Source organism: Ornithorhynchus anatinus, chromosome 17 (genome assembly GCF_004115215.2).
Source record: "Ornithorhynchus anatinus isolate Pmale09 chromosome 17, mOrnAna1.pri.v4, whole genome shotgun sequence".
NCBI classification, from domain to species: domain Eukaryota; kingdom Metazoa; phylum Chordata; class Mammalia; order Monotremata; family Ornithorhynchidae; genus Ornithorhynchus; species Ornithorhynchus anatinus.
The window spans coordinates 31,881,634-31,902,342 of NC_041744.1; the positions used below are offsets into that span (position 1 = coordinate 31,881,634).

Below are 20,709 nucleotides of genomic sequence, written 5' to 3' on the forward strand. Positions count from 1 at the left end.
GTAGGGATTTCCTGCCAGGGAGAAGTGAGGAACAGAAAAGAAAAGGGAAGTGGGGAAAGAGAGGGAAAGAAGTGAGGGAAAAGAAAAGGGAAGTGGGGAAAGAGAGAACAAGGAAAAGAAAAGGTTGGCAAGTGGCCACTAGCAAAATCCTATTCAGGTCTTTCCCAAAGCAATTCAGATGTCAGGATGGGATCCTGAATGGAACTCTCCTATCTAAAGAGGAATTTTTGGTCACTTAGACAAGGAAGAACCAAGACCTGGTCCTTCCTGCCTTATTCTCTTTGCCTGGTAGTTATTACTTTGCAACACAAATGTTCACAAACCAGGTTTGGATGAGCGTTCACATGAAGTGTGAACCCATTTTAGGAGATATTAAAACTAGACTCGGGCTGGTCCTTAGGTTGGGAATGTGTTTTTTTGGCTTATAGTCCCACCTGTCAAGGGGATTGGACTTAGATGAAAGATACTGTAGCCCAAGACCCATCTCTGCGAGAATACCCTGGCCACTCTCTCCTGGTGAACATAGCAGGCCTGGGTAAAATGTTCACATCAAATAAATTGTTAGCATAGTGGAGAAGTGTTTAAAGGTTGACTGCAGCCATGGAGCTCCGAGATTTCATCTGCTGAAGAGTCAGTGGGGCAGCACTTAAAGCCGCACTGTTCCCCCCACCATTACTGGCAAAAAGCCCTGTCCCATTGGTCAAATGCTGGGAAAGCTGCAGATGTTTGACCAGAGCTAGCCCTAGCTAGAGTGGTGAAGTGTACCCGGCCTATTCCCTCCAAGCAGTAATGTAACTGCTGCTTATTTTCTTATTGTACCAACACCCAGGCTGCCATGGGGACTTGTGACATTTTTCCCAACACCCGACCCTAATGTTTAGTGCCTTTTCATGCATCTCACAGCAATCCTCCTCCCAATGTCCGCAGCTGAACAAGGTCCAGAGGAAAGCATTTCAGGCTCTCTTTCCTTGTTTTCCCTCTTCTCCCTTTTATGATTCCTTCTCCTCTCACCCCACTCTCTCTCCTCCTACCCATATCTCCCCATAACCCATCCAATCATTGCTGCTTTCCGAGAATGGTGGTAGGATATTTTCTGATAACCCACCCTCATCCTTGCTGCCTTGATAGAATATATGGTAAGTGAATATTTCATTAACCCCAGCGTGTCTTGTGTTTCTATTCAGTACTAATTATTTTCCCCAAATAATTTTGGTTATTTTGTTATTGTATTGATGACCCTCTTCTGGAGTTTTTACCTCCTCATCTTCTCTGCTAAAGTGCTTTCCCCTGAAGGGTAGAGTATTTGCTATGCATGGAAAAGTGACCGTAAATGGTATCTCAGGCCTGCCGATTGCTCTTATCTGCCATCTAGCGATCCTTGATAGGGTGAGTCACTAGCTCTAGCAGAAGGCAGTTCTTATTTTCCAGTGTTTGTAAAAGATTTGTTCACTGGAACGATTCCAAATATTCTAAATGAAGTGGACTCTTGATTTGCTTTACTCTTAAAAAGAGAAAGTCTTTTCTAGTCATCTTTTAACTAGATGTCACTAATTAAATATGATATTGTATTCAGAAAAGATTGATCTACTTCCTCTTTTGCACGTTTCCAAGAAGTTAACACATTTCTCTATACAAAATAGGCACTCAGTAAGTATTATTGATTGATTGATTAACTGATCTGATTAATTGAATTTAGATCCTAAATTTATTCTGAGTAGTGAAAAATGATCTGCTTAAAAGCCACTGAGCAAAATGCTACCAGGAACCCTTCAAAGAGATTGTCCATATTAGAAGTGCTTGCTCTCCATGTCAGGGAATTTCTGGGAAAATATTTTTTTCAATTATAGATATTCCTGTAAATGGAAAGGAAACTAGCTCATTTCTATCTAATATTACTTTAGTGGGTGATTCTGAATTATATTTCTAATGCCTGTTTTCACTGGAGTAGGTATTATTATTATTTATAAGTGCAATGAAATGTGTAATCACTGTAAATGGACATTTGTTTTTTTATGCCCAAATTCTGGAACTTTTATCAAAAGTCATGAAGTTCCAATTATGTAAATCTAAAGTAACATGAAATCTCTATGTCAAATATTTTCCTCTCTCTGAAGTATGATAATTGCCAAAAACTGCCTTTCACTGAATAAATATCTTGGAGAACCTCTGGTTTTGTCATTTACAAATATTTTGGCTTTTTTTATTGCCATGTAAGTTACCAACACAATTAAAGAGTATTCAGGATCCCTTTTATTTGATGGAAATTAGTTGAATGTGACCACAACACCGAGTTCTCTGCTGTTGTAAACTGAAGAATATTCAACTTGTTTTCTAGGGGGGAAAAATCCCCATAAGGTGGACGGCACCAGAAGCTATTTCATATAGGAAGTTCTCCTCAGCAAGCGATGCCTGGAGCTATGGAATTGTTATGTGGGAGGTGATGTCATATGGAGAAAGACCTTATTGGGAGATGTCCAACCAAGATGTGAGTATTACCAGCATGGGAATTGTCACTTGGGGAGACCCGTGGACTATCAGGAAAATCCATGGGGATTTGAATTAGATGTATGGTAGTCAATCAATCAGTCATATTTATTTGTTTATGGTAGTCTCCCCCATCCACCATTTGGTATCGTGATGACCTCTCGTAAACATGTCGGGGTCCATGCTTTCTCCCTTCATTAACCCTCTAATTGATGGATCTAGTTGGATGAGTGTTTTTGAATTTATAAGTGCTAAATGTGTTGTCCAGTATGATTGTTTTTCCTTCATTTGCAATTGACAATTGTGTGACTGCATAGAACAATTTTTATCTTTTAGTTTTTGCCAAGAAATTTAATATACTATGCAGTGCATGATCAAGTGAAAAGGAAGGCTAACATTAAAATCAGACTAATCTTCCTCAAAGAAAAAAGGGTCATTTTGTTGTCATTAATGATAATCATAGTAGTAGTAACCATGGTGATTATGCTATCAGTTATACAACTTTTATATGTAAATGTTCATATTGAAAAAGGTGAAAGTGCTTTTTGAATTTGAGGAGATTTTTAATCAATCATCATGATCTCCTCATAGTCTGGAGGCGAGTATAATTATAGATGAAGAAAGGGATGGCACCCTTCACTGTGCTGTCAGGACAGTAATCAAACCCTGGGCCAAACACTCATCTGAACAGATCAAAATACACAGGAATAATCAGTGCCCATTCGCTTATCAGATAATGTAGTAAGTAGATTAATGATTAACATCTACAGGACAAAAGTGCCCTATGATGCTAAATGGAACAGCGTGTTAGAGCCATCAAGGAGTAATGTCTAATCCTAATACAGTACAGTAATCATTACTTATGTGTAGGAATCAGTCTCAACACTACTAGTTGCAGTGCATTTTGTATACATGTGTGTAGTGTGATCCCTGTCCTTGAGAACCTTATGATCTAATGGGTTTAATGTGAATGCTATAAACAATAATAAGTAATAAATTTCTATTCAAAATAAATAGGTAAAATTTGATCCTAGATGGAATATGCTGTAGACTAGTTAAATTCCTCAGCTGTACTCTCTTTGAGAGAATGGTAATTGCATTTTAGGCCCTTTGCTGGGTGGTGGTTCTTGTTCTTCTTAGAAAACTTTTCATATATTTCTCCATCTTTGTATCCATGTCTAAAGGTCTACAAACAGTGTTCTTTTAGGTTTAAAAGTGTTTCTGATCATTCTTCTGCTAATTGCTCAACATAAATTAGATTTGTACTAGGGGGAGAAGTTGTAATGATGGTGTTTACTGAGGTCCCGGGGGAACCATTACACTGTACTAAGTACTTGGGAAGTACAAAACAAGTAAGGGATCCACTTCCTGACCTCAAAGAGCTTACTGTATATGCGGGAGCAATCAAAGAAAGCATTGCTCCTGATCACTGAATTGTAAAATGAGCTGAATCTTCCCACAGTTCAGTACTGCTGTACAGGATCTTTGATTTTAAAATCAGTGGTAATTTAGTGATTACATATTATGTACAGAGCACTATAGTAAGGCTTAGGAGAGTACAAGACATTGGAGTTGAGAGACCTGATCCCTTCAAGTAGTTTAAAATTTAGAGAACTGTGGCTTTTAATGGATTGTGGGTATGGTATGAAAACAGCTTCAAGCCACTTTGAAAGCAGATCACAAAATCAAACACAAATCACCCAGTGAGAGCTGAAACCTTTGTTACTCAGACTGAGGAAAAGCTAGAGGGAAAACTAGAAAGAAAATTCTGGAAAGCCCTATGGATTTTGTGTAGAGAACATTTGCAGTTGGAGGGGTGAAGTTGTGTTTCTGAATTTCTGGGACAGACCCTTTAACCAGAATTTCTTTTTGGAAGCAAAAATAGATTAATCAATTATTTTCTCAGCTGCTCTCTTCAAACACCAGGCATTTTTTCCCCATCCGGCCTGGTCCACTAGTATTATTTTTGATGTTGGGAGAACAGTGACTTCAAATAAGTATATTTCAGGCACTGGAAATTCAAGTTTCCATTGACTTTGTTATTCCTTTTTTACTGCATTTCAATGAATTTTGCAAAAATATGAATACATTTGAAAGGGACTTCAAAATGTTTAGAGCCATTAAGTACATTTGGGAAATACCAGGTAATTTTATGGAACTTAGCGCCTTTCTGCTGAATGCTGTGGCATATGTTTTATTCTAGTAAGCTACTCTGAGTTTGCAGAATTTGTTTTACTGGAATAATATAATGAGTTTCCCAAAGGTCAGTAATATTGTATATCTGGGACGGAAATAAAAGAATCAGTATTCATAGGTAGAGGTATAAAAGACTTAACATTCAAACATCAGCAGACAAGGTCTGCATAAAATTTATAGTGAAACTTAAAGGGCTCTATCATTCTCAGGTAAGACATGAATTTTATAAATCTTCATGTTAAAGACTTTAATCTGGACTTTCCTCCCCTGCTCGTTCCCTTGCCAAATAGTAATGATGCTATTTGTTAAGCACTTACTATGTGCCAAGGACTGTTCTAAGCGCTGGGCTAGATACAAGGTAATCAGGTTGTCCCATGTGGGGCTCACAGTCTAAATCCCCATTTTACAGATGAGGTAACTGAGGCAGAGAGAAGGTAAGTGGTTTGCCCAGGGTCACACAGCTGACAAGTGGTGGAGCCTGTATTAAAACCCATGACCTCTGACTCCTAAGCCCGTGCTCTTTCCACTGAGCCACGCTGCTTGCTCTGTAGCCAAAGAAGAATGATCCCTGTTGGTAAAAAAACAAACTATGGACTCAGTACTGTCAGAATCTCATTTTATAAAATTATAAAATTTAAATCCTAACGGTGGCGGATAGTTATGGCCAGAAAATAAAGGGCATTATCCTTTTATTTGTTCTTCTTGGAAATGCAGGTTCCTTCCCAAAATCTCATGAAGAATCCTCAGTCAAGATAAAACTACAATAATTTCCTATTTCATTACTGTTTAATCCCTCCTCAAAAATGAGTAGCAGTGTTTGTCTTGGGACCTACTTAAATTTTCCTTTTGAGCATTGCAAACAAGGAAATGTACTCTGACTCCCTGCCAAGTAAATAGTCGTATTATAATGTGTGAAAATGTGCCGCATTGTAATACCAGTTTAGTCCTTGTTTAATAATATCTTTCAGTGCTAGCTCAACATCTTTTCATTGGCTTGACATATCCATGTTGGCTTTGTTTAATAAAAATCACACAGAACTTGCTTTAGTTTAGAAATCAGCACCACAATTCAGAAACTCATAAGATTCAGCAAGTACAGGGCAATCTGTTATGTGCCCCTACTGTGGCTTGCATTGTTCCTAGACTGTAGTTTAGATGACAAGTATCCAGGGAGGTCTATTTATAATAAGTAATCAGATTTCATATAATCACTTCTGACAGAACACTAATCCTATCTACTTTAGGATGGAAATTATATAGCTGGAGTAATTATTTTTCTCTTAATTTTATTCCTCTTGCCCTGTTTTTGAATAATGACCATTGCCTGACATGATTTGCATCAGAAAGGATGTCAGCATTAGGCAAGCTCAAGTACTGCAGTAGCACTGAACTTATTTTAGTCTCCTTCCATCCCCAAGATCAAAGGTGAGGACTATGGCCCCGGTGACCTTCCCTTCCCTACCTAGTAGGTGTTTACCCTTGGACTAAAGTGATTTCCCTGTCCGTATTAGTGGAAGAGATTAGACCAAAGAATATAGGAAAATAGTTGGAGGAAACAAAGTTAGTCATAAATGAGGAGTTATTGGAGCCAGTAGCTGAATTTCAAAAAAAAAAAAAAAGCATTTTCGATGGCTCAAGTTAAAATTAAGCATGATCTTGGAAAAACAAGGGTTGTCTGAATTAGTAATGTGGACTATCAGTCAATCAATCGTCTTTATTGAGCACTTACTGTATGCAGAGAGCACTGTACTAAGCACTTGGGAGAGTACAATATGACAGTTCATTCAATAGTATTTATTGAGCGCTTACTATGTGCAGAGCACTGTTCTAAGCGCTGGGGGAGATACAGGGGAATCAGGTTGTCCCACGTGAGGCTCACAGTTAATCCCCATTTTACAGATGAGGTAACTGAGGCACAGAGAAGTGAAGTGACTCGCCCACAGTCACACAGCTGACAAGTGGCAGAGCCAGGAGTCGAACTCATGACCTCTGACTCCGAAGCCCAGGCTCTTTCCACTGAGCCACGCAGCTTCCCAAACTCCGTGCCTACTACAAGCTTATAGTCTAGAGGAGGAGAGAGATATTAATATAGATAAATTATGAATATGTGCTTGAGCTGTGTGGATGAGGGAGAGGTGAATAAAGGGAGTAAATCCAAGTGCAGTGTGAAGCAGATGGGAGTGGGAGAAGAGGAAATGAGGAAAGCCTCTTAGTACTTGAGGAGTGGGGAAATATGGGACTGAACGTGTTTATAGAGAAATGATCTGGGCAGCAAAGTAAAGTGTGGCCTGGAGTAGGGAGAGACAGGAGGCAGAGAGGTCAGTAAGGAGGCTGATGCAGTAGTCAAAGCAGGATAGGATAAAGTGCTTGGATTAATGTGGTAGCAGTTTGAATGGAGAGGAAAGTGTGGATTTTATCAATGTGAAGGTGGAACTGGCAGGATTCAGTGCTAGATTGAATATGGGGGTTGAATGAGAGGATACAAGGATAACGCCGAGGTTACAGGCATGTGAAACAGAAAGATGGTGATGTTGTCCAAAGTGACAGAAAATCACATGGAGGATTGAATTTAGTGGGAAGATAAGGAGTTCTGTTTTGGACATGTTAAGTTTAAGGTTTTGGCCAGACATCCAAATAGAGATGTTCTGAAGGCAGGAGGAAATGTGAGACTGCAGAGAGGGAGAGAGATCAAGGCTGGGGATGTAGATTTGGGAATCATCCACATAGTGGTATTAGGTGGTACTATATTCTCTATTCAGTTTCCTGGTAAACTATGTACTAGGCAACACTCATGTCCTGTTTTTAAAACGGGACACATAAGTGAGCCACAACTCGTATTCGGACCAGGGACAAGAGTGATTAGCACAGTCAAAAAGAAATTGCTCAGTAATAGAATAATCCGCATGGAGGAATAAAAGTTCACTGTATAGAATAAAGTGTTTTCATTAGTCGGACATTGATGAAAATGTAAGCGATCTACAGCTATAGCTGTTTCATGCAGAGACAGTGTCTCCTGTGTGAAATGTCACTGCTGTTATTTGTGAAACTGCCTGAACATAAGCAGCTAGGATTTTTAAAGTAGAGCCAAAAATGTTAATTAGGAAAGAAATCAAAATGGGGACAAGTGAGAGAGTGGTTCCAGGGAGTAGGTATGGAAAAAAGTTACAGAGTGGCAGATGGTTCATCCCAAGGGAGATTGTGTGGGCTGGTGGAAAGAGTCCAAAATGGAGAATATGATGTGGCTGTTTTTTCCATTGACTAGATGTTGATCAAATAACTTGTATATCTATTCTCCTGTTAGTTGATTTGTGAAATGAAGTGCCTTTTTCTGGACATCTCAAGCCAGGCACTGGGCCTTAGAAATAATATACCTGCCCCTTTCTTTCCTTGGAAAAATTATTATAATACTGAAGAGATTATCAGGAGTCATTTTGTGCTCTTAAGAAGCAGTAAATTCAAGGAACTTTGTTTCCTTACTGTTCAGTCTCCCAAAATTCAGAATGGGCAGCGAAACAGTGTCGGGAAAGTAATTCAAATTGAGTTTCTCTGAAACTGCGTGGACTGTTACAAGGCTTCTAGTGCTCCGCTTTCCCACTTCTAGCCCTGGATGCAACCCTAGATTCGAACTAGAGACCAAGTGGGCAGTCTCCTCCTTTAGGATGGACTACATACTAAATGGAATTGCACAGGAGATGATGATAAGCTACACATATTATGCCTTGACCACATGCCAATTAAGAAGCATTGGTGGTTCAGTGGTAGAATTCTCGCCTGCCACGCGGGAGTCCCGGGTTCGATTCCCAGCCAATGCAGATTCTTTAGAAGCAGCATGGCTCAGTGGAAAGAGCCTGGTCTTGGGAGTCAGAGGTCATGGGTTCGAATCGCGCTCTGCCACTTGTCAGCTGTGTGACTGTAGGCAAGTCATTTAACTTCTCTGTGCCTCAGTTACCTCATCTGTAAAATGGGGATTAACTGTGAGCCTCTCGTGGGACAACCTGATTACCCTGTATCTACCCCAGTGCTTAGAACAGTGTTCTGCACATAGTAAGCGCTTAACAAATACCAACATTACTTAACAAATGCCAACATTAATTAGATGAAGGGATACTTCTGCTGTGGTCCAACAAAGAGAGCACTGCTCTGCAAGTGAGGAAATCTGGGTTCTAGTTCTGCCTAACATGGACAAAGACTGTACTTGGAAAATACAGTGTACTGCACCTCTGCCCATCTAATCACTTCTTTTTGGAGAAGTGTATTTAATAGCTTATTGCATGCCAGGCACTATATTACTTGCTGGTTACAATCCATCTCCCACATGGGGCTCACAGTCTTAAACCCTATTTTCCAGATAAGGTAACTGAGGCAATGAAAAATGAATTGACTTTCCCGAGGTCACAGAGGAGACAAGTGGTAGAGCCGGGATTAGTCGCCAGGTGCTCCTGATTCCCAGGCCTTTGCTCTATCCACTAGCCCGCACTGCTTCTCTGTTTGACTTGTTTCAGTCTGTTTCCCAGAGGGAATATAACTAGCAGAGGCAGGAGTTTGTGAGTGGTCCTCCACAAGCCTCTATCACCATATCACTATAATCAATTTCTCTGTACAGGTTATTGATCCTGAAGCCTGAGGTTCGAAGCTCCTTCTTGGTTCCTCTTCTGAGAATCATTATCATCATCTTAATAACAATAATAATCATAATTATAATAACTGTGGTATTTGTTAAGTGTTTACTATGTGCCAATCACTTTACTAAGCGCTGGAGTAGAATCATGTTAATCAAGGTGGAGACAGTTCTGGGCTCCCATGGAGCTCGCAGTTTCAGGTGGTGGGAGAACCAGTATTTAATCCTTATTTTACTCATGAGGAAACTGAGGCCCAGAGAAAATAATAATAATGGTATTTGTTAAGCACTTACTATGTGCCAGGCACTGTACTAAGCACTGGGGTGCTTACAAGCCAATTAGATTGGACACAGTCCCTGTCCACGGTCTTAGTCCCCATTTTACAGATTAGATAACCGAGGCACAGAGAAGTGAAGTGATTTGCCCAGGGCTACACAGCAGACAAGTGGCAGAGCAGAGATTAGAACACATAATAATGTTGGTATTTGTTAAGCGCTTACCATGTGCCGAGCACTGTTCTAAGCGCTGGGGTAGACACAGGGGAATCAGGTTGTCCCACGTGGGGCTCACAGTCTTAATCCCCATTTTACAGATGAGGTAACTGAGGCACCGAGAAGTTAAGTGACTTGCCCAAAGTCACACAGCTGCCAAGTGGCCGAGCCGGCATTCGAACCCATGACCTCTGACTCCAAAGCCCAGGCTCCACTGAGCCACGCTGCTTCTCTCTGACCTTTGGACTCCCAGGCTCGTTCTCTATCCACTAAGCCACACTACTTCTCAAGTTAAGAGACTTGCCCAAGATCACACAGCAGGGAGGTGGCAGAGCCGGGATTAGAACCCAAGTTCCTCTGATTCCCAGGCCTGTATTCTTTCCACCAAGCCACTCTGCATCCTTATGCTCCCTTCTGTCCTGCTGCTGCAGAATGAACCGTGTCAGACAGTTGAGCCCCAACCTACCTTTCTGAATGAGGGAGAATGGCAAAGTCAGGATTAGTGTAGGATTCGGGGGTGACCCCCAGGAAAAGATGTGGAGAGAAAGAGGATGTTGGAACAGATGTTTAAAGAAGAGCATCACTTGGATTTCATCGCATCAGACTCCAAAAGCTTATTACAAATAATTAGCTAGGACAGCAGTAGGTAGAAGATATATCCCAGAATCCCCCTGCATCTCAGTAGCCCTATTATATATTAGTCAGTGAACCTTGGGAGAATATGATGCTAACACTTTTGGTCCCACTTCAGCTCGGTAGCACTCAAAAGCATTAGGCTGTTGGTGCAGACCAATGATTTTCCCATAAGATAGCACCCTTGGGCAGGCATCCTGAATGTACTGAGTCAGCCCCCCTGTTTGACACTTACCACCTGGGGATGCTGGGATCTCTGAGCTCTTTCCTTCCTGTACTGACAGCCTACCTCAACTGCAGAGACAGCCCTGAAGTGTTTTAGGGTGGCATCAATTGCAGGAAATAGTCTGGGAACTGAAAGAGCCCAAAATGCTATCACCATACTAACATCTGGGTACTCAGGACCGACCATTTTCCTAAAAGTCTTCTTTAAAAAAGTGGCCCAGGGAGACCCAAATTAGTATTTCACCTGGGATGAAATTTCACTCGGACTCAGTGTGACATTGTTAGTTTTTCCTGGGCATTTATAACTTTCACAACTGATTTTCCAGTCTTTTCAAGGGACCCTGATTTCCACTGGCACAGACCCACTGAAAGCAGGTTTTATGTCTTCTCATTTAGTGCACACTAGTACACATGCCTGATGCTCCAGTAAACTTCACTAAACCTTTAACTCTGTTAATCAAGGAAGGGATTCCTCTGTTGTCTTCCCTCTTAAAGGGCATGGTGGCGATGCAGCTCATTCCTTTGTCACTTGCTTTTCTAAGGGCAACTAGTACCTTTCCAAACTTCGCAAACCTGACTTCCACTGCCTGACAATCCTGCTTCCACTTGCCTGTGTGTGACTCCTATGCAACAGACTAATGTATGTCATCTTTGCCTTTAGGTTATCCTGTCCATTGAGGAAGGTTACAGACTGCCAGCTCCCATGGGTTGTCCAGCCTCTCTCCACCAACTAATGCTTCACTGCTGGCAGAAAGAGAGAAACCACAGGCCAAAATTCACCGATATCGTCAGCTTCTTAGACAAACTGATCCGCAATCCCAGTACACTTCATACTCTGGTGGAGGACATACTTGTGTAAGATGCAGAATTTTGATCTTTTCCCCATGACAGTCATCATTACTTCCAGAATGTTACAGGGGAATGGGCAAAGGGGAAAATTTGATTCTCTTAGAATTAAGTTGTCAACCTTTAAGAGCATTTCTTATAAGGTGCATTTTATTTTATCAGCTGAAATGGCAGTTGGCTAAGATTGTAAAGAGAAATGGATTTGGGGAGCATGCAAAAACAGTTTCCTTTGCCTTTCCTGTCTCCATGTCTTCTTTTTAAAAATTGCTTACTTAGAATTTCTCCTACATTGGTGTTTGATTTTTCATGTGTCTTTTACCTATTTGCTAGACATCCATGCTCTTGTGGAGCAGAATCAAGACTTATCTAAAGTTTCCTTATAATTTTCTTGTCCATTTCCATGTCCATCAATGTGAAATGGCAGGCAAAATTGGAGTAATTTGTGAATCTGCTAGGAGCAAAGCTGTTCCCCAGCTGAAACACTCACAACCAGCTTCTTCCAGTTCCATTCCTTCACCAGGGAAGTGGGATGACAGGATATGAACATTATGACACTTAAACGCCACTTAATCATTGGGAAAATGATTAGCTTTCTGAGAAAAGCCGCACACCACTCCCCAATGCCAAGTCTAGAAAATAAAAGGATAGATCAAAAATAGATCATTTACTCTGAAACCTCACCATATAACTGGCTAAATTATCATTAAATGTTGAAGCGGTTTTCTATTTTGAGTCCCCATATGGAAATTAAATAGCAGGCCAGTTGGGCACCTAATGATGTTAAATGCTCACTCTTCAAAGACAGTTCATAGGACAGGGAACGCCTTGACTTTAGGTCACCAGTAAAAGTCATCATTGCTCTTCATTGTAAGATTGGTGACTCTTCTAGGCTAAAATGAAGCAATGCTCAGTTCATGACTGGCATTTGAACACTCTCCTTGTAATCAGTAATTAACAGTCTCAGCAAATTGGGGTCAAGTGTGGACTAGCTGGATAAATCAAACCACTACCTCCAGTCCCCAGCTTTCCAGAAGGAGTTATAGTTGAGAAGGGACTCTCTTCAGCAGTGGTTTGAGGAAAATTGGGGAGGAGCAGAAGAACTATACCCGGAAAGGAGTGATAGTTCTCTCTGAGATCACGGTCAGGGGTGCAGAAGTCTCCCCAAGCTCCTGTCGAAATCTGACCTGTTTGAGTTTGCAGGGCTAAAAATCTGATTTGGACTCTGCTACAGCCCATACTGACTCTTCAGTTGCTTCCTGCTTTGTAGCAACTTTATCAGTGGCCTGTAGAGGTTCCTCAAATGCATACCACTGTGTCTGATCCTCTGTCCTGGTTCCTGACACAGTAATAATACCAATAATTGTGGAATTGAATTGCTTACTATATGCCAAACATTGTACTAAGCACCAAGGTAGATAGAAGATAATCAATTCTCACATGGGGCTGACCATCTAAATAGGAGAGACAACCGGTAAAGAAACCCCATTTTGCAGATGAGGGAACTGAGGCATAGAAAAGTTAGGTGATATGCCCAAGGTCACACAATAGACAAGTGGCAGAGCTAGGATTAGAACCCGACTCCTCTGACTCCCTCTCCCGTGCTCTTTCCTCTAGGCCAGGGTGCTTTGCCAACCCATTGAATGCTTCTGCTGCTGGTACTCTTGACTGCTCTTCCAGGGTGGCAAAGCAGAAGAGCTTGATGTTCAGGTGCCATTCCTGAATCTGTCCCCCAAAATTCTTTTTCACTGGGTTCTCTTTTCAGGAAGCCATGGGAGGAATTAGAGTATAAGAAGTTTAGATGAACAGGCTGAAGAGCCCCTAACTTTGGAACAAAAATGTTCCTCCCCAGCTATTAGAACAGCATCCCCGGAGAGCACTCAGGTTGAAATGCTGCAAGACAGATGTTCAGCCTAGGGAACAATTAGTGAACTTGGAAACCCAGACAGCATTGTGAGCCCCATTTCTATTAATGGTAAGGTTTCTTTAGCACTAAGTCTCTCCTAGAGCCATGGCTTGTACATTTTGATTTGACGTTTGCCAATTACCAACCATCTGTGTGCACAGAACATTATCTTAATTATTTTTAAATGGTGGTTAGTGGCCATCCCACTGGGCAGCAAGACTGTGTTCATTCTTTGTCTTTGGGATCTGAAATTATTTTGTCAAAGAAAAAGCATCTCACAGAGGTTACCCGATAATAGTCTCCTTCAGGCATGTCACTCTCCCTCCAGCTGGGAAAGCACAAAATGGAATGGACACATTTCCAGGCAAACTAGGGCCTATCGTCACAGTCCCTGTCTGTCTGGGACTCTCTTTCTCAATCATGTAGGGGCCGAATTGTATTCATGAAGCGTTCATGAGGAGCTAGGCAAGGTTCTGCCTGAGTAGAGACTACACAATTAGGACTATTGTGAGGCAGATGTCCCAGGAACTGATGGAAGTAGATCCACTGTTAATCACTCCTATAAATAGGAGAGGGAGAGAGAGGGAAGGAGAGAGAGTGTGAGACTTTAGCTCCAGGGAAGAGTAAAGAGCTGAAAAATGTTTTTCCTCTCTCCTGCATTTCATGAAATGCAGCTGTTCCTGTCTTACCCTGTGGAGCCTGGACCAAACTGTTCCCTTTCATGCTTTCAGGAACACCACGATTTTGAAACAGTTCTTGCTTCGAGGGGTCCCAGCCAAGGATGTGGCAACTGGCCCGGCTCAGAGCAAGCCCCCAGGCCCTCAGAGGCCCAGCGGTTTGGAAATGTCCTTCAGCATCTGGGGCTTAGGACCTCAGGCCAGTTCAGTGGAGATTTTGCCAAAGAGCTAGATAAACCTGGTGTAGAGAAGCATTTGGAGCCAGGGCTGTGGGGAGGAACGGGGGAGATTCAGAAGTCTAGCTTGGGTCCAGAGTATACTTAAGTGTGTTCTCTTTGAATCTGCAGCCACAGGTCCAATCTCAATGCACCTGTATAGTTTTTTTTTGATCCTCAAATGCACTTCCTGATGCAGGCCCCTTTAGAATTTCATTTGTTTTGTTTAGGTGAGGGCTCTAATTTGCCTGCAAGAGAGAGAATTTCATTCCTAGTGAATTTAACTCCTAGTGTGATAATAATAACAATAATATTGTTTGTTAAGCACTTTCTATGTACCAAGCACTGGACTAACCACTGGGGTAAATACAAGATAACTGGGTCCCACCTGGGGCTCATGGTCTAAATGGAGGGGAGAACAAGTGTTGACTCCGCATTTTATAGATGAGTATGTACTTAAGTACATAGAAGTTAAGTGTCTTGTTTAAGATCACACAGTATGCCCATGGTGGTGGTGGAATTAGAACCCAGGACTTCGGTCTCCCAAGCCTGTGCTTTTTCCACTAGGCTGTGCTGCTCCTCATGCTGTTAGTAGTCTCACCCCAGTCTCAGACACAGAGTGACCATCAGATTTTTTTTTTTAATCTTGAAAATGAAAAAGGTACTTCCCCTGAATTTGAAGAAATTATTACTCTTTGCCTAAACTCCCCATGAGCTATTTGGAACAACAGATAAATAGCCAGATACTTGGTAAATAAGGTTTTGCCTTTACTGGGAAACAATTTTTGTGGCCCAGAAGATCAATTCTTACCCCCTCCCCCCCAAAATCAGATCAAATTGTTTCTTGTGCTACAACTCTTTCTCAGTTATAGCAGCATCACCATGTATTGATCTCAAGCAGTGTACATAATTTGAAGCATGTCCAGTTGAGATTCTCAAGGACTCAGGTTGTTCAGGCCAAAAACCGTGGGGACAGGGAGAAATATCAGGGGACCTTTCTAATCCCCTCCAATTTGGTGATGATGACGATCGCAGAACACTATACTAAGGGCTTGGGAAAGTATAATACAAAATTGGTGGCAGACATGTTTCTTACTCACAATGAGTTTACAGACAATATGGTGTTTGTTACAGAATACCAGATTCACCTGGTGAAGTTCCTGACTACCCTTTGTTTGTATCAGTCGGCGATTGGTTGGATTCGATAAAAATGGGCCAATATAAGAATAACTTCATGGCAGCAGGGTTCACAACTTTGGATTTGATTTCCAGAATGAGCATTGAGTAAGTATATTGACAATGTTCCCAGCTTTGGGCCCATAAAATTAGAAGGTTACAAGGTGGTTAAAACTCTCCTGTTGTATTACTTTTCTCTCTGTTCGTTATCCAGATGGAAGTTAGCCATTCCTTGACACTTTGAGGATCAGGGAACAGCCCTAGTTTCCTATCTTAGAAACTAATCTCCTCTTTTGGTAGAATACATGGAAGTATTGTGAGTGAACTGGAATTTTAATAATAATGATGAAAAAGATATTAAATGCTTACTACGTGCCAAGAACTGTGCTAAACCCAGTCCTGGGTCCACATGGGGTTCACAATCTAAGAAGGTGGAAGAGCAAGTACTGTACCCCCATTTTACAGGTGAAGAAACAGGTACAGAGAGATCAAGTGACTTGCTGAAGGTCTCACAGAAGGTATGTTCTCAAGGCTGGGATTAGAACCCAGATCTCCTCACTCTTACTTCCGTGCTCTTACCATTAAGCCATGTTGCCAACGTTTTCTTAGCAAAATGATGCAGTCATCAAACAAAGGTACAGTTTCGTTTCTAGTACCATACAGAAAAATGTCAAGGCTCTTGCCTTAAATGCTGTCACATCACCTCTATTCCTCGGTGGAATCCATCAAGATTTTGCTGTAGACTAGAAGGCCCCCAACTTTCAACAGTCTAGGAGTTCTAGCTCCCAACTAGCTTCAGGAGGTGAAAGGTGACAGAACTAGTTGCTTTCTGCAGCCTCAGAATGTTTGCTGTTGCCATGCCAGACACAAAAACGGTTCCCAAGCCAAAACTGTGGCAGGCTCAGAGCAACACCTTTAGGTGATGCAGAGACAACATCACCTCTGCATCATACTCTGCCACCATTTGTTTCTAGACTGAAAATAAGTGTTATGCTTCTAGTCCTTAGAACCATACACTGATATATGATATCCTGGGTGATGCCCTGGTGTGAGCCACAGGAATTAATAATGAGTAATTGTTCTCTGTGAATGATCATCATGTGCCTTTAATTCTATTCTTTTGACTCAAAATTCTATTACCATGTTAAAATGAGCACTCTTTTTTTCACTGTCTCTTAACCTTTTCCTTTTGCCTTTCCTGCCAGGAGCGGAGTCTATACCTGTACCCTTTTCTTGGCACTCTATAATAAAACTCTCATAAGATGTAATAATGGGTATGTTTGAGATTGTCACTTAGCTAACTCCAAAATCTAAAATATTGTTTCCCTCAGTGAGAGTAATTTAGCTGAAACAAGCTGAGGACACAAAAGGAGAAACACCATTTGAATCCATAGCAAGATCGGGACATATTTGGGACACCAGGGTGGCTTGACTGCTATGTTAGTTTGAACTTAGGGGTGGAAATAAGGAGATGAAATCAGCCAATTTATTAAAACTGCTAAGTTAATTTGTTTGCAGGGGTGCAAATAGGGACATAAAATTAGCCAAATTATTAAAACTAAAGTTCACTGTTATTTTGAAATTGGAATTGGCTGGAGTTTCACCACAAAGAGACTTTATGTTCCATATGCACGCTAAAATTTGCTCAGTGGGTTATTTGATAAGAATTTGGGACCCATCTGACTTTACAGACTAATGTGAAAGTTCTTGAGAATGAGAAAACCTTGCTGTCATTGAGTTATCCAGCTGCATCGTGTTCAAAATCATTCTGGTGGATAAGACTCCAAGATACCTGGTAGTGAAGAAAGTTTATTTGAGGACATCGTCAAGCTGACAAAATTGAATTTTTACAGAAACTTAAAACAGTGCATTATGTGAATCAACTGAAGTCAGTTTATGATAAACGTTGTCAGTTTGTACTTTTTTAATCATTTAGGCCCCTAATCAATTATTCTGTAATTAGTGTCATCCAACATAGGCTCCTGTCCCAACTGCACTTTTGGCAATTTATAACTGGATGATTTTGCATTCAGTTTCTGTGATGAATTTTTAAAATATAGTGAAACCTTAAAGATTAATTTCTTCCTCCTAACAAAAGTAGAAATTTTGCAGAAGTCATTTATTTCCTTTCAAAATTAGGAAAGTACTGCCCCATTTAAATTAGGTCTATTCAAATCTGGACATGCACAAAAAAAACAGTGTTTCCTTAATTACTTAAGGTATACAGTCAATTAATGGCATTTATAGAGAGCTTACTATGTGCAGGGCACTACTAAGCACCAATCACAATTTCTAAAATATGCTGCTTGTTTTCCTACTGATGCATTGGTTTTACAGGCCAGTGAGATCCTACATTATACCAGTACCTTAATTTAGAAATTCAGACTTGTGTTATGATCCTGGGGGGTTTTTTGCTTATATCATTGCAACATTTAGTAGTTAGAGCATGAGCCTGGGATTCAGAAGAACCTGGGTTTGAATTCCAGCTCTGTCACTTGCCTGCTGGGTGACCTTGGGCAAGTCACCGCACTTGTCTGTGCCTCAGTTCCCTCATCTGTAAAATGGGGATTAAGACCATTAGCACCATATGGGACAAGGACTGTGTCCAGCCCAATTTGCTTGTATCGATCCCAGTGCCTGGCATATAGTAAGCATTTAACAAATATAATTATTATTATTATTTACTGCTACCACTTATTCCTATTTAATAGGCAAGCAAAACAATTTTATCTCTCTTGTTCCTTAAGATGCCTGTCCTAAACTAACAGAGTCTTTCTCTTCCTCTCTCTCCTCTCTCTCTCTCTCCCTCTCTCTTTCTTTCCCTCTCCCTCTCCCACAGTGATATTAGAAGAATTGGTGTTGTACTCATTGGACACCAGAGACGGATAGTGAGCAGTATACAGACTTTACGTTTACACATGATGCACATACAGGAGAAAGGATTTCATGTATGAAAGTACTAGGAACAAATGTGTTTTGTGCCTCAGCATTTCTAAAATGGAAAACATTTTCTCTCTCTCTTTCTTCTGATTCTCCCAACTTCACAAACTGCAGTCTCCTGTTCAGACTATGAATGCACATTTTATGTCAATGCTTCCAGCCTGGATTTTCTAATCATACTGCGTAGCTCCTCCCTCAAATCCTTGCCAGAAACACCTTGGCGCTCTGCAAGACTGTTGCTACTCACTGGTGAAATAACTCAGCATGGATGTGTAACTTCATATAGGAGTATTTGGGAAATATTCATGGACTTCAATGAAAGTAATAGCCTATTTGCCCAGGCGTGGCTTCCGTATTGATGTGTTTAGAGTTTGATGGTAGATCAAAGAAGTAATTTACTTTTTTTTCCATGTTTTGTGGTCATGTAGTTTCCGATTTGACATAAATATTTACTTTAGAATTAACTAAAACCAAGGTATGGGTCCTATTATTATGTTATTATGTAGTTTAACTGCTGGTAATCTGATGCCTGATGATGTTAGAATTCCTTGCAGAAATGACCAATGATTTCAAGTAGTGAATTCTTGTTATGTGTGGCAATTTAAAAGGTGGGGAGAAAGAATTATGGTTTGAAATTTTCTGTGGCCCTGAGTTTAGCTCTTTTGGCATCAACACCCTCCATTCTTAATCTTTCATGGTTTCCATTAGTTCAGGATTTTTTTTCTTATTACCTTTTATTAAGTACATTACTATACCACATTGTGAAGCTTGCCTCTGGGAAAGCTGTGAATTTAGGTCATTTGCAGATTCCATGTAGTTAGTGAGAGAGGCTAAGGAAGCATGTAATTCTTATATTAACTTGAGTTTACTAAGGCTGTGTGCATCCTCAGAAGCACAGGCGTTATCAGCCTACCAAGAAAAAGAATTAGAATTTATAAGTAAGGTAACATTCTTAAAATTTAGAACTTTCATAATCATATTGCGGTGCAAGGAAATTGATGCAAATCTCTAGTAGACTTATACTTATGTAATCTGTAAATCCTAAAGCTTTAGTGTTTTATCCCAAAAAAAGTTACATGGACATGCTGGGCTATGTGTTCCCAAATGTTGCATGGAACAAGGGATTTTAAATTTCTGATTACATATCCCAAAGACATACATGCACACAAACATACATATATATGTTTACACGTGTAGACACACACACACATAATCATGTGTAAAGTGGGCACAAGTCTTTGTGCATAGTAGAGTAATGATTAAAAAGAACATATAACTATTTTCATAGCATTTTCTAAACCCTTTTGAACAAGCATCAAAAGGTATATTCATTTCTCAGTGAATTTAGCTCTGTCTAATTGGCAAGGTAAGACTATTAGTGGGCTAAGTTTGAGATTAAAAATATTGTGTTCTCCAAAACTAGTAAGACTGCAGCTGGGAGAAAATGAAAAATCAGGAGAGAATATAACAGTCTAAGCCTTGTAACTGGATTTATAAAGAACAGCTCTCTTTTTTGGAATAAGGAACAGATTTTTGAAAGATGCTGATTTAACAAACCAACTTTATTTGATTTTAAGCAGACAAGTGCATGACCCACTACTTCCAATTTTTTTTCTTAAATTGCATTTGTGGTGGTGTTTTTGCAGCTACTGGTGCCTCACTTTCTTGGAGGAGAATTGTAAATATTGTTTTGCCTTTCTTTAAGACTTTGTTGATTACATCATTAGTCTAGATTCCTCAACAGCCATTTCTTTTATTGATTCGCCCTTTGCTTTTGCTTACCACAACTTCATTTTCCTTTCCTCCTAGGGGTGGTTCAATTAGAAAGGAGAGATCCTTTACAAGTAGTCCTAACAGTACAGTCAAGAAACTGGTGAGCAGTCAATTGGATGCAAAGCCCTTGGCTCTAAAGTAGCTCAGCAACAACTGGAAGAATTAGGGGCAGATTCGTGCTAACACTTGCATGCTGGTGCATCCCTCATAGGCTAAATTCAGGCTGCTTGTTATATTTACACACACCTGGATACATTTAGAGGAAATAGAATTTCCATATTTACCTTGTGTTAATATCTATTCAGTAAGATAGATGTAATAATAATATAGAAATGATTTATTAAGCAAATATATTTATTTTTATAAAACCAAAAATAGATGCATAGAGAACATGGACTGAGTGGAGAGGTAAAGACTCCCTGTGGACACGGGTAGAAACTGAGCACAGGGAAGGAGCCTGCAGTGATTGCAAGATTGGGATCGTTAGTGGAAATCTTTTTATTGAGAACTTGGATGATCCTATTTCAGGTC

General features: G+C 40.5%; 1 protein-coding gene and 1 non-coding gene across 7 annotated transcripts in view; both read left to right on the forward strand.

Moving 5' to 3' along the window:
• EPHA6 (EPH receptor A6) overlaps window positions 1-20,146 on the forward strand; it is a 371,578-nt gene extending 351,432 nt beyond the window's left edge. For all 6 annotated transcript variants that reach the window (XM_039914480.1, XM_039914479.1, XM_039914478.1 and 3 more), the window contains 4 exons: window positions 2,336-2,485; window positions 11,310-11,503; window positions 15,424-15,573; window positions 18,305-20,146. In XM_039914480.1, coding sequence (XP_039770414.1) covers window positions 2,336-2,485; window positions 11,310-11,503; window positions 15,424-15,573; window positions 18,305-18,419 — 609 coding nt within the window. In that variant the 3' untranslated portion in view covers window positions 18,420-20,146. The remainder of the gene's footprint in view (window positions 1-2,335; window positions 2,486-11,309; window positions 11,504-15,423; window positions 15,574-18,304) is intronic.
• TRNAG-GCC lies at window positions 8,422-8,492 on the forward strand. Its single transcript has one exon. It is a non-coding gene; the product is annotated as a tRNA-Gly (tRNA).
• Window positions 20,147-20,709: the final 563 nt, after the last annotated feature.